Source organism: Myxine glutinosa, chromosome 10 (genome assembly GCF_964187855.1).
Source record: "Myxine glutinosa chromosome 10, kmMyxGlut1.1, whole genome shotgun sequence".
Classification (NCBI taxonomy): Eukaryota; Metazoa; Chordata; class Myxini; order Myxiniformes; family Myxinidae; genus Myxine; species Myxine glutinosa.
Genome location: NC_136270.1, coordinates 103,350,140 through 103,364,178, shown reverse-complemented (window position 1 = coordinate 103,364,178; position 14,039 = coordinate 103,350,140). Strand labels below are relative to the sequence as shown.

Here is a 14,039-nt window from a genome sequence, read left to right as displayed (position 1 = left end):
CACGTCGCGGGGAAGGACAACCTGGTGGCGGATTGCCTTTCCCGGTCCGTCGCCCACGCGGTCCACCTCGGCATCGACTATGCCCGGATGGCGGCGGACCAGACCACCGACCCCGACGTCCAGGCCTTGCGGACCGCCGTCACGGGCCTACGCATCACAAAGGTGCCGTTCGACGGCACGGGCACGGCCCTCTTGTGCGACGTCTCCCTCGGGCGGCCTCGCCCCATCGTGCCTGCGGGCTGGCAGCGCCGGGTTTTTGACGCCATCCACGGCCTGTCCCACCCGGGCACGAAGGCCTCCCAGAGGCTGGTCGCCGACAAGTTCGTCTGGCATGGCCTCTGGAAGGTCGTCTGCGACTGGACCAGGACGTGCCTCGCGTGCCAGCGCGCGAAGGTGCACCGCCACACCCAGGCCCCGTTGGCCCCGTTTACGGTGCCCGAACGTCGGTTCGACCACGTTCACGTGGACTTGGTGGGACCTCTGCCCCCCTCGCGGGGTTTCACCCACGTCCTCACCATGGTGGACCGCACCACCCGGTGGCCGGAGGCCGTGCCTTTGGCGGCGACGACGGCGGCGGACGTCGCGCAGGCGTTCATCGCCACCTGGGTTGCCCGGTTCGGCGCCCCCTCGGACATCTCATTCGACCGCGGCCCCCAGTTCACCTCAGAGCTCTGGGGGGCGGTCGCGCGGGGGCTCGGTGTCCAGCTGCACCGTACCACGGCCTATCACTCCCAGGCCAACGGCCTGTGCGAGCGTTTCCACCGCTCCTTGAAGGCCACGGTCCGGGCCACCCTCCGCGACGGCGGCTGGGTCGACAGGCTCCCCTGGGTCCTGCTGGGCCTCCGGACGGCGCCCAAGGACGACCTGCGCGCATCCGCGGCGGAGTTGGTCTTCGGACAACCGCTGCGGGTGCCGGGCGAGTTCCTCCCCGACTCCACGGCACCATGGTCCGCGGTGCTGCAGGAGACCGCCCAGAGGTTCGCCCCGGTGCCGACGGCGCACCACGGGCGCGCGCCCACGCACGTCGCCCCGGAGCTTCGCACGGCGGAGTACGTGTTCGTCCGACACGACGCCCACTGGACACCGCTGCGGCCCCCGTACGACGGGCCCTTCTGCGTGCTGGAGACCGGGGCGAAGCACTTCACCCTGGACATCGGCGGTACTCCTGACCGCGTTTCCGTGGACCGCCTCAAACCGGCCCACCTTGACGTGGACCACCCCCCGCCAGTGGCTCAGCCCCCGCGTCGGGGCCGCCCCCCGGCGGTCGGACCCCCGGCACCGCCCAACCCCGCCGGCACGCCGCCCCCCGGTCCCGCACCCATCCCAGGGGCAGCCGGTGGCAGCCCGGCAACCCAGACGCCGCCAGCCGCCAGAGGGCGCTTCGGCCGGGTCATCCGTTTGCCCCGCAAACTGACCCTTCAGGTGCGCGGGAATTCTGGGGGGGCGCGTGTGGCGGACACGATGGCTCGCTGGCGTGATGACATCATTCCGCGCACCAAGAGGGTGTCGGCCACGCCCGAGGGGTAGGCGTGGCCTCGGGATATACACGGGGCTCACAGCCCCGAGCATGGCAGTGCTATAGTTTGATCCTTCGAATAAAGACGCTTTTGGTTACGTACGTTGTTGCTTCCTTTATTGGCAAGACAAGTCGTGCGCATAGCACCGCACTACACTATAATTATTCAAATTTCAATGTACCTCTTTACATGTAGTGAGTCCTTTCACCAATCTTTCTTCCAGACCTCGATTACTTTTGACTGCGAACCGCCGTTCTTCCAGTCGAAATACTGAATTATTACTGGAAATATTTTTACTGAATTGTGATCTGTAGCATCTCCACAGGAAGCTCTGCCATTTTTCGTCAAACGTTTTCATTTGTCTTTATTTCTGCAGCGAATCTTTCACTTTCATTTTGGCATTGTCAAGAAGGAAATCAAACAAATGTATACGGTATAACGGTACGGACTCAGAAAAGACACTGACTCGAAGACAGCATGCCACTGGACTGTTTCACTGTCACTGCGATGTTGGACAGGAAGTGGACGCGTGATGTTCGAACACCATGATGGAGTAGTACAGACTTGTACCAAACTGTCCTGGTCCAAACATTACATAACCGAATTTTATCACTAAGAAAATGTACAAAAATGGTTTTACCAGTTTAAATAAGGTAAAAAGTATCCCAAATCTTAAATGGCAAAATCCCGGACATTCTTTGGTATTTAAAAAACCCAGCCGGACGGAGATTTAAGGACCGAAAAGGAGGCCATATCTGGGAAAAACTGAATGTCCGGTAACCCTATTACTATTAGAACTGTCTGACCTCGGTTCAAATGTTGACTGAGCAATAAACGATCACCCTGGTGTTTCGCATGCAGAATGATGCATCATTGTGTGTGCAATCCATCAGAAGGACGTCAAACGTCAGAGGACCCGCATCTACCAGCACTGGTTGTTGGTGGAGATGTTAAAGGTCCACAGACTCGGAAAATTATGTTCAGTTTACTTAATAGACATGGCTTCACTTAACATTTAATTGTCGTTCTTATCTTGAATAAATATCTTGGAAGAAAGATTTTAATGTTTTTTGTTGTCATTTTACAATCGATTGGCCTTGCGCCCCCCCACCCCCCTCCCCCCAAAAAGCGCCGATTTGATTACGTCATGTCACGTGACCCGCCACATCAGCTTGAGGATACTTTTGCTGTGGGACATCTGTTTATGTGCGGCCTACATACACTCTGAACTCTGAAAATACACTCAGAATGCCAGCTGGATGTTTTGTTGCTGGTTGTTGCAACACATATAAAGAAGGTGTGAGTATGCATGTTTACCCACAACGTCCAGCTGCGAGGAAAATATGGAGAGCCAAGGTAAAACTGACCAAAGGAAGGTGGTGTGGCCCAACTGCTTCATGCGTCATTTGCAGCACCCATTTTGATGATAACTCGTACGACACCGCCCTACATTCCCAGTTTGGGATGAGTAAATCAAAGGGATTAAAAGCCGACATGATCCCCACGACGATTAGAGATAATTCTAATGTAATGAACAAGAGGAAAATGGACAGAACAGCTGTGGAAAAGCGTGAGAAGCTGAGGGTAAGTATCATTTTTGTTTTTTCGCATTTCTATTCAGCATCAGCCATGATCGCCACCACTTTAGTAATCAATCGGTAACGCTCTACATTACGTATCAGACATACGTACAGGTACAGCCGTATCAGACATATGTACCGGTACAGCCGTCTGATATATGTACAGGTACAGCCGTATCAGACATATGTACAGGTACAGCCGTCTGATATATGTACGGGTACAGCCGTATCAGACATATGTACCGGTACAGCCGTCTGATATATGTACAGGTACAGCCGTATCAGACATATGTACGGGTACAGCCGTCTGATATATGTACGGGTACAGCCATATCAGACATATGTACGGGTACAGCCGTATCGGACATATGTACGGGTGCAGCCGTATCAGACATATGTATGGGTGCAGCCGTATCAGACATATGTACGGGTACAGCCGTATCAGACATATGTATGGGGGCAGCCGTATCAGACATATGTACGGGTACAGCCGTATCAGACATATGTACGGGTACAGCCGTATCGGACATATGTACGGGTGCAGCCGTATCGGACATATGTACGGGTACAGCCGTATCGGACATATGTACGGGTGCAGCCGTATCGGACATATGTACAGGTGCAGCCGTATCGGACATATGTACGGGTACAGCCGTATCGGACATATGTACGGGTGCAGCCGTATCGGACATATGTACGGGTGCAGCCGTATCGGACATATGTACGGGTGCAGCCGTATCGGACATATGTACGGGTGCAGCCGTATCGGACATATGTACGGGTGCAGCCGTATCGGACATATGTACGGGTGCAGCCGTATCGGACATATGTACGGGTGCAGCCGTATCGGACATATGTACGGGTGCAGCCGTATCGGACATATGTACGGGGGCAGCCGTATCAGACATATGTACGGGTACAGCCGTATCAGACATATGTACGGGTACAGCCGTATCGGACATATGTACGGGTGCAGCCGTATCGGACATATGTACGGGTACAGCCGTATCGGACATATGTACGGGTGCAGCCGTATCGGACATATGTACAGGTGCAGCCGTATCGGACATATGTACGGGTACAGCCGTATCGGACATATGTACGGGTGCAGCCGTATCGGACATATGTACGGGTGCAGCCGTATCGGACATATGTACGGGTGCAGCCGTATCGGACATATGTACGGGTGCAGCCGTATCGGACATATGTACGGGTGCAGCCGTATCGGACATATGTACGGGTGCAGCCGTATCGGACATATGTACGGGTGCAGCCGTATCGGACATATGTACGGGTGCAGCCGTATCGGACATATGTACGGGTGCAGCCGTATCGGACATATGTACGGGTGCAGCCGTATCGGACATATGTACGGGTGCAGCCGTATCGGACATATGTACGGGTGCAGCCGTATCGGACATATGTACGGGTGCAGCCGTATCGGACATATGTACGGGTGCAGCCGTATCGGACATATGTACGGGTACAGCTGTATTGAGAATACGTACAGGTATGTCAGGAAGGGATTTAAAAAGATCTCCAAACAATTTGAAATAAATCATTCGACTGTCCGGAAGATCATCTACAAGTGGATAAGATGCCAAACAACTGCCAACTTGTTCAGGCCAGGCCGCCCCAGCAAGTTCAGCCCGATAGCAAACCGCAAGATGCTGAAAGAAGTCTCTAAGAACCCCAGAATGTCATCACCGGACCTACAGGTAGCTCTTGCCACTGTTGATGTCAAAGTGCACGAGTCTACCATTAGAAAGAGGCTGCACAAATTTGATCTACATTGGAGGTGTGCCAGGAGGAAACCTTTGCTTTCCAGAAAGAACATCAGGGCAAGACTAAAGTTTGCCAATGAACACCGAGGCAAAGACCAGCACTTCTAGAACAATGTGCTCTGGACAGATGAGTCAATGGTAGAGGGATTTGGCCACAGTACCAGAAGACATGTTTGGCGAAAACCAAAGACAGCATTTGACCACAAGAACCTGATACCAACTGTAAAGCATGGTGGTGGAAATATTATGGTTTGGGGCAGCTTTGCTGCATCATGGCCTGGGCAGCTCACCATCATATAATCCACTATGAATTCCTCATTGTTCCAGATGGTGCTTGAGGATAATGTGAGGCCATCTGTCGGAAAGTTGAAGCTTAACCAAAAGTGGACCTTGCAACATGACAATGACCCTAAACATACCAGTAAATCCACCAAGGAATGGCTGAAAAGAAAGAAATGGAGGGTTCTGGAATTGCCAAGTCAAAGCCCGGATCTAAATCCCATCGAGATGTTGTGGGGGGATTTGAAACGAGCTGTGCATGCAAGAAACCCCTCAAACATCGCACAGCTGAAAGAATTCTGCATGGAGGAGTGGGCAAAAATTTCTCCCAGTCGATGTCAGAGACTGGTAGACAGTTATAAGAAACTAGCAGAAGTACCCGGCATTGCCGGGCGGGGGAGGGGAGGGGGGGGGAGAAGGGGAGGGGAACGGGGGGGGAGGGGAGGAGAGGGGGGGAGGGGAGAAGAGAGGGGGGGGAGAGGGAAGGGGGAGGGGGGAAAGGGAGGGGAGGGGGAGGGAAGTATAGACACTGCAACGTCATTGTTGACTGGCTCGTTAAACCGACGTTCGTGCTCTCCGTGAGGACGTTTGTCAGCTCGAATTACGACCTTGTAATCAGGTGAAGGCATTCTCTCCAATGTCGACTTGAAGCTGTTGACCAGCGCATTATTTGAGTGGAGCATATCTTGTAAGGCTAGGATTAGTTCAGAGCGTAGGTTGGGGAAGTTCTGTCCTCGTCAGGCAGCTTCTTCTCGGTGGTCACCCATAAAATAGATTTGTAAAAGTTTCGGTTGCTCACCTGGTTGAGGGTGGATAGAGCCAATGAGGTGGTATACCTGGCCTTGCACCTTGAATGTAGGCATGAATCCTTGCTCAGTGACGACGCGATCTGCTCCAAACGAAGTCATTTGGAACGAAGAGTTGTAATTATGGATTTCCTTCAGGAAGTGTCTGGATTGAGTCGTAGTTGATTGAAGTAGTTCTTTCAAAGGTTCCGGTGGAGATTGGAGAGAAGGCAAAAGGAGATTGCCTCCCCTGCAACACATTCCTGGTGTTTCTCCCTTCCATTTCAAGGCAGGGCAAAACTGACAGGTGAACGACATGGAGCCAATATCAACCTTTGAGGAGTAGTCAGTGTTCGGATTGCAACTGAATGCAGCCTTCTCCCATGCAATGGCCGGCTGCCGTCTGCCTGATGGTTGCCAGTTGTTGTCGTTTTTGGCGCTGTTCTTCTGTCTCCTGCTGTCTGGCCCTCGCTACACTTTGTTGATTGGCGTTTAGACGTGCCTCTGTCTCATCTTCTGTCTCTCGCTGTCTGGCCCTCGCCACACGTTGATTGGCGTTCAGACGTGCCTCTGTCTCATCTTCTGTCTCCCGCTGTCTGGCCCTCGCCACACGTTGTTGATTAGCGTTCAGACGTGCCTCTGTCTCATCTTCTGTCTCTCGCTGTCTAGCCCTCGCCAGACATTGTTGATTGGCGTTTAGACGTGCCTCTGTCTCATCTTCTGTCTCTCGCTGTCTGGCCCTCGCCAGACATTGTTGATTGGCGTTTAGACGTGCCTCTGTCTCATCTTCTGTCTCTCGCTGTCTGAATCTAGAGACACGTTCTTGATTGGCTTGTCGATGGTGAAAAGTATCTTCATCGGCTTCATGGAGTCTCCGATCAGCGATTTTCCTTGCTCGGGAGGTTGAACGTGACAAATTTCTTTTCTTCGGTGCCATTGCCTTTATCACAGTCAGTCTTCCAGTCACTCACTCATAGACAAATTCAAAATACTCGTAGACAAAATACTACGTTTACACGTGGTAAGAAACGACGCAAACGCACGATTGCAACTCTGCGTCGTGTCGTGGGCGTGGCCAACGTGGCCTCATGCTCCCAGGTGATTGGCTAACTCGAGCTCGAGAGAGCCATAATGCGCTACGTTATGGCAAAAAATATGGATCTGAAGATGAAAGAAAAAAAAACCTATGTGCTGTGAATGGCAATGTTCCTCGCTCAAATGTGAAAAAACGCAATTGCGCGGCAAGGAACATCACGTGATCGCTCTGAGCGATGGATTGCAACTCTGCGTCCTGTCGTTGGCATGGCCACGTGGCCTCATGCTCCCAGGTGATTGGCTAACTCGAGCTCGAGAGAGCCATAATGCGCTACGTTATGGCAAAAAATATGGATCTAAAGATGAAAGGGAAAAAAACCTATGTGGTGTGAATGGCAATGTTCGTCGCTCAAATGTGAAAAAACGCAATCGCGCGGCAAGGAACATCACGTGATCGCTCTGAGCGATGGATTGCAACTCTGCGTCCTGTCGTGGGCATGGCCACGTGGCCTCATGCTCCCAGGTGATTGGCTAACTCGAGCTCGAGAGAGCCATAATGCGCTACATTATGGCAAAAAATATGGATCTAAAGATGAAAGGGAAAAAAACCTATGTGGTGTGAATGGCAATGTTCGTCGCTGAAATGTGAAAAAAGGCAATTGCTTTTCGCTCTGAAATACGTGCGAACACGTAAATGAGTTAATGGCGGCAAGGAACATCACGTGATCGCTCTGAGCGAATCAGCGCGCTGCTCTGCGACCGGTCAGATTCCGTGCATAAAGTCCTCGCTGAAATGCGCTGAGGTAAAAATATGGTTTAAAAATATTATGAAATCAATTTTAGGTCGGCCATGTTCGTCCCAGGCTCAATGGCCATGTCTGTGCCAAATATCAAGTACGTGAGCCTCTCCGTTTAGGAGTCTACCGGTAACATTACACACACACACACACACAAACTGTGTTTTATATATATAGATGCCTACTTGAGGTTGCTTCTGCCAAAGGGGGCAATACCACCTATTAGAGCCAAGGGTGTACTTACTTTTTCAACATGGGAAATTTGCATTTATGTTTATTTAAATTATACAATGGACTACCAAATGTAAATGTTTCATGATATTTGTTATATTATATCACCTTTATCTATCAATATTGTTGAAATGAAGATCAAATAGCTGTATGTTGGAATATGTTGAAAAAGTCAAAAACTTTACATGGGGTGTACTTACTTTTTCACGTGACTGTATGTGTGGGTACAGCCATATACAGGTGCAGGATGTTACGAAGGATGTCACTGTAGTGTCTTTGTGTTGTTGTTCTAATGTATCTCGGGGCCTGTGGATGGTTGTACATGTAGTGGCATGGGTGATTAAATTCGTCTCATTTTGCCGACGTCGGAAGAATGTCAGGCTGAGTCAACCTGCCCGGTGTTGTTTTCAACAGCACGACAGTAGCTCAAACTCAAGATCCTCCTAAGATCTCAAGCCAGCCACCTTATCCATTAAGACAACACCAGGCTTGTGTTTTCATTGTGAAGGGCATAAATATGAGCTTCATTTTTGTCAGATCAATCTGAGTGAAAAATGTTCCATTCCGGATTCTCGACGCGTCATTGATAGATCTATTGACTCCAGGGTTCTTGACATTATTTTCAAGTTGTTTTCAAATAATTGGTGGACAATACCATCAATAGGAAGGGTGACACGACACAAGAATATGACACTGATTTACCTTCCATCATCGTATTTGTTTTTCATTGATCTAAAGCTCATAGTGAAGCTTGTACACTTGTACAGATATCACTTGCAAGACAAAAACATTAGAACACGTCATCATACGTTGATCGTTTTGGACATCATTGTTTTGTCAATACCATGATCTGTGGAAGGGAGAGGGCTGGGGTGAGTTACACGAGATAAACAAGATGGACACTGCAGGGGATTTCAGGAAAGAAAACATGGAATTTGAAGGAGGTGGGTTTGGGTTGGATTACCAGGGGTAGAAAATATCAAGGTTTTGGAATCATGGAATTGGAATATCATGGTTTGTTTCATTCACATAGACGATTGTGCACTAGTACTCTGGCTAGATCCACTGCTGAGGAATTAGGAGAGATGCAAGATAATTACACAAGGGTTGTGGATGTTAAGTTCGATGAAGTTCAGATGGACGATTATAAACTGTTAGATTAAGTTAATGGGGTGAGACTAAAGCACAGGTGTATTAATGGCCAAATTGCCTCCTGTACAATTAGTTTTATATCATCAGTGATATTACACATATCTACACTACTATTCTTTGTGAGTAATTGAACTTGCACATTTATTTTTCATTTAATTTTGTTTTTTCTATCTTGGAAACTTTTGCACGATTAAATTCGTTTTCGTTTTGTCAAAATACCATTTCATTTCAGGGATTAAGCAAAGAGCCATTTTGCAGTGGAACTTGAGAATCGAGCTAAATTGCAATTCTTCCCCTGGGGATAATCATTCTCCTGAAAAAGAGTTTTTGTTGGCACGAATGAGCACGGTGGATTTTTATTTTCACTTCTCCATGGAATCTGTCTGCTCTCCATTTGCAAAGTTACTAAAAAAGCTCATGGCAGACATTCAACTCTACAAAGGAAATGCTTTCTGTGGTTTGTTTCTAAGTACCAATTTACAAGGGATCATTTATAAGAAGCTATTTTCAAGAAAATCTTTTTAAAAGTGTTCAATGTGTGCAATACTTATCCTCCCAGCCATATTACCATATCATTAGAGTGATAGAATTGAATATGCATTACATAATTGATATCCCAAATGATCTCTACTTCTTGGTTGCATTGTTTTAGCTCCAAGGAGCTGATGATACCAGCCCCACCTGCTCCCCACCGGACGTGCCAACGTCTCTCCACATTCCCAGCAGTCCCAGCTCAACATTTTCCATGCCACAGCCCCGTGGCCTGACATGGTCTCGTCACGTACCTGCAACCACCACCTCACTTCTTACACCAAGCTCTACGCTGGAGAGCAAAGACAGCGGCATTATTGGTGAGAAGGAATAAAATAGGCATGGAAATAACATTGGGGTCTACTGGAGATGCAGAAATGTTTACATATATATATATATATATATATATATATATATATATATATATATATATATATATATATATATATATAGTTTCATTTATACACATACATAACAGAAAAGTATCTATGCATGTATATTTATACACACATAAATACATACATACTAGAAAATAGTTTAATTTGTGATACTGTACAACCTAAATGTTGTCACTGTAGTGACGAAAGCCTCTCCTCAGTGAAAGACACGTGAAATCCGCTTGGAGTTTGCAAAAAAGCACCTAAAGGACTCTCAGACTGTGAGAAACAACATTCTGTGATCTGATGAAACCAAGATTGAACTGTTTGGCTTCCGTCTGGCCACTCAGCCATAAAGCCCAGATCGGTTGCAGTGATGGCTGTCCTTCTGGAAGTTTCTCCCATCTCCACACAGGATTTCTGGAGCTCAGCCAGAGTGACTATCGGGTTCTTGGTCACCTCTCTTACCAAGGCCCTTCTCCCCCGATTGCTCAGTTTGGCCCAGCGGCCAGCTCGAGGAAGAGTCCTGGTTGTTCCAAACTTCTTCCATCTAAGAATTATGGAGGCCACTGTGCTCTTTGGAACCTTCGATGCAGCAGAAATTTTTGTGTAGGCTTCCCCAGATCTGTGCCTCGACACAATCCTGTCTCTGAGCTCTGCAGGCAGTTCCTACGACCTCATGGCTTGGTTTTTGCTCTTATATGCATTGTCAGCTGTGAGACCTTATGTGAGACCTTGTGCCTTTCCCAATCATGTCCAATCAATTGAATTTACCACAGGTGGACTCCAATCGAGGTGTAGAAACATTTCAAAGATGATCTGGAAGGCACCTGAGCTAAATTTCAAGTGTCATAGTAAAGGGTCTGAATACTTATGTCAATGTGATATTTCAGTTTTTTATTTTTAATAAATTTGCAAAACTTTCTAAAATCCTGTTTTCTCTGTGTAATTGTGGGGTATTGAGTGTAGATTGATGAGGGAAAAAATGAATTTAAACGATTTCAGCATAAGGCTGCAACATAACAAAATGTGAAAAAAGTGAAGGGGTCTGAATACTTTCTGAATGCACTGTATACCACCATGTACTCTGCTTCTGCCAAATTTGAACAAATTGGACCATGAATGCTCAAGAAATGGTTGGGAACACGTGTAAGTAACAAAATGGCCAAAATGGATCTGATCTCGAAAGAAATTGACATGCATATGTAAGCCATCATGTATTGTATTTCGCCAAGTATGAACAAAATTAGGACATACATCTCTGAGATATGGTTGTGGATGGACGAGACCCAATCCATAAGCCCCCATTTCGGACCAACTCCAATGGGGGCTAATCATACTTCCAGAACTTGGGGAACTTGGAAGGGACCAATCAAAATAATGTATACAGAAGCAGAATGGATGCATATTCCGAAGCCAGGGCGTGCATTGAAATGCCTATAGATTGGCAATATAAATAACAGATGGTGAAATATACAAAAACTATCGAATTGCAAAATATAGGAAAAAATGGACAAAAAGATTGTGAATAATAATAATAATAAGCTTAAGAATAAAGAACAAATCAATATGTAAGAGAAATTTACTAACAATATGAGATCAGAGTTCGTTTATAAGAAGCCTTAAAGTGTCCCCCAGATGACTGTGCCTTCCCTGCTCCATCAATACTATTCCAGAGGTGTGGCCCATAGGAATGTAGTGTATTAAGTGTATGACGTGTGAGTAAAAGGTTGAAATAGGTTGTCTAGTGATCTGGTAAAATGAATGTGGATATCATGGAATTATGTAAAATAAGGTGAAAAGACTTGTGGAAGAAATGTATTAATATGCTTGTACATGAATGTCCCTGTATGTAATTTATGTTGTTTAGTGAAAAGAGGTGCAGTGACTAACCCCTGCTCTAGCAGGGAAAATGGCCTTGAAATGCCTGTTGTTGTTGTTGTTGTTGTTGTTGTTGTTGTTGTTGTTGTTGTGCAAAGAGGTGCAGTGTGGTCTCATGGATGAGAAATGGTGCAGATCCTTTTAGCTCGCTTATGGCTATGTGAGAGTAAGTTAAGTTCATTGTTACTAGAGCGTGCCCAGACAATGTTACAATAATTCAGATAAGGGAAAATTAAAGTGTAAATAGAGGGAGACTAAAGTAGGAGGAAGGAAGGAACAAACTTTTGACAGTCGGCCCGTATTTCGAGAAATTATCTTAGCAATCAAAGTATGATTTGTTCTGCTAAGTTTGTCATCCAAGATAACACCTAAAAATTTTGTGTAAAGAATGTAAGTGTGTGGAATGAATGTAAAAATTTACACTGTCAATGTAAGTAGAAGAAATAGCATCAGACAAAAGTTGTGTCTTTACTGAAGAACATACACTTGGTTTTTTGGCGATTTATAAAGAGTTTGTTCGATTTAAACCAGGATTAAACCTTGATGAGCTGACTGTTGAGAGTATTGATCAAATAATCGCAACTAGGATTGGAATAGATGATAGTAGTAATATTGGTGAAGAGAAAAAAAGATAATAAGGGAGAGCTAGTATATTCGTCATTGCCATGTTATAAGAACATAAGAGGACCAAGTATAGATCCTTAGGAAACTCCATGGGTCCTGGACGAGCCCCAAAAATGTTGCCACCCTTCACCGGGCTCTGAGAGAGAGAGTAATACAAACACATGTACAATGAATCTGGTCTCAATAAGTTTACTCTGAAATGGCGGTTCATTGCGACAGCGCCGAGTCACGTAATCAGCGGTGTCCAACCCCGAGATCGACCAGCCGACCATTATAATTCCACACACAAGAGCTTTTCCTCTTTGGTTGAACAAATGAACGAATACCGGTTAATTGGAAAACTATGTGTTGACGTCGTTACACTAGCACTCCATGAAGAATTAGAGCTGTTAACGACTGAATTGTTGTCTGTTGGTAAGATAAGCTTTAAACCATTCTGGAGCACAACCTCTGACACCATAGAAATCAAGTTTGGAGAGTAGAATATTATGATCAATTGTATCAAAGGTCTTAGACAAGTCAATGAAAACACCAGCAGTAAACAATTTGTCAGAGAAGGAATTAGGAAGTAAATCTGTCAAATTAATCACACTATATATGTAGAGTGCTTACTTGGCAAGCCAAACTGTTAATCAAATAGAATGTTAGAGAAATTTAAATAAACAATTATAAACGAGTTTCTCCAAAATTTTAGAAAAATCATGGGAGAACAAATATGGATCTATAATTGTAAATGGCCTGACGATCGTTACTCTTCGAAACTAGAGTAACTTTAGCAAGCTTCAAATTCAAGGGAACAGAACCAATAAGAAAAGATAGATTGAGTATATGGACTAAGAAATGAGAAATAAAAGAAATGACAGACTTAATCACAGAAGAACGAATATCATCAAAGCCACAGCTCAAGGCACGATTGATCTTACTACCAATCTCAATTATTTCAAAATAATTTATTGGTGCAAAAAAGATGTATTAGAGATGTGAAAAAATCCCTGAAATGCACATTAGATGGTGGGATTGTATTTTCTAGTTATGCACCGATGTTCGTAAAATAAGAATTGATCCATCTAGTCAGGGCCCTTAGGGATATTTTGGGGCCGTTTGGTTCAAATTCTTCCAAAAGCACCAAATTTGGCCCAGATGTTGCCCATGCCATACTCTTTCGATTTTTGACGGGCGCCAAGACGGGCGCCCCCCCCCCCCCCCCCTTTGCCCCATATTGGCGAAATACTAAATGGCCGCCACCCGGATTAGAGGAAAATCAGTTAAATAACCAAAAGGGTTGGAATCATGTATGATACCACTTTTCAGGGGTTTTCGAGGTCGAGGAATCCAATTATGATGTTATTTTGATGATTCGAGGTCAAGGTCAACCCCCAAGGTCATCCTAAAGGTCATTTTTGAGTCAAACATGTCGGTTTTTGAGTTTTTGTCAAGATTTACGCGAGGTTCACCATTTTATGTTT

The 14,039-nt window shown here is 46.4% G+C and overlaps 1 protein-coding gene across 1 annotated transcript in view; it reads left to right on the top strand.

Moving 5' to 3' along the window:
• LOC137433895 (protein TANC2) overlaps window positions 1-14,039 on the top strand; it is a 471,451-nt gene that overhangs the window by 186,685 nt on the left and 270,727 nt on the right. The window contains exon 4 of the mRNA XM_068126367.2: window positions 9,813-10,011. Within this exon, the coding sequence (XP_067982468.2) occupies window positions 9,813-10,011 (199 nt within the window). The remainder of the gene's footprint in view (window positions 1-9,812; window positions 10,012-14,039) is intronic.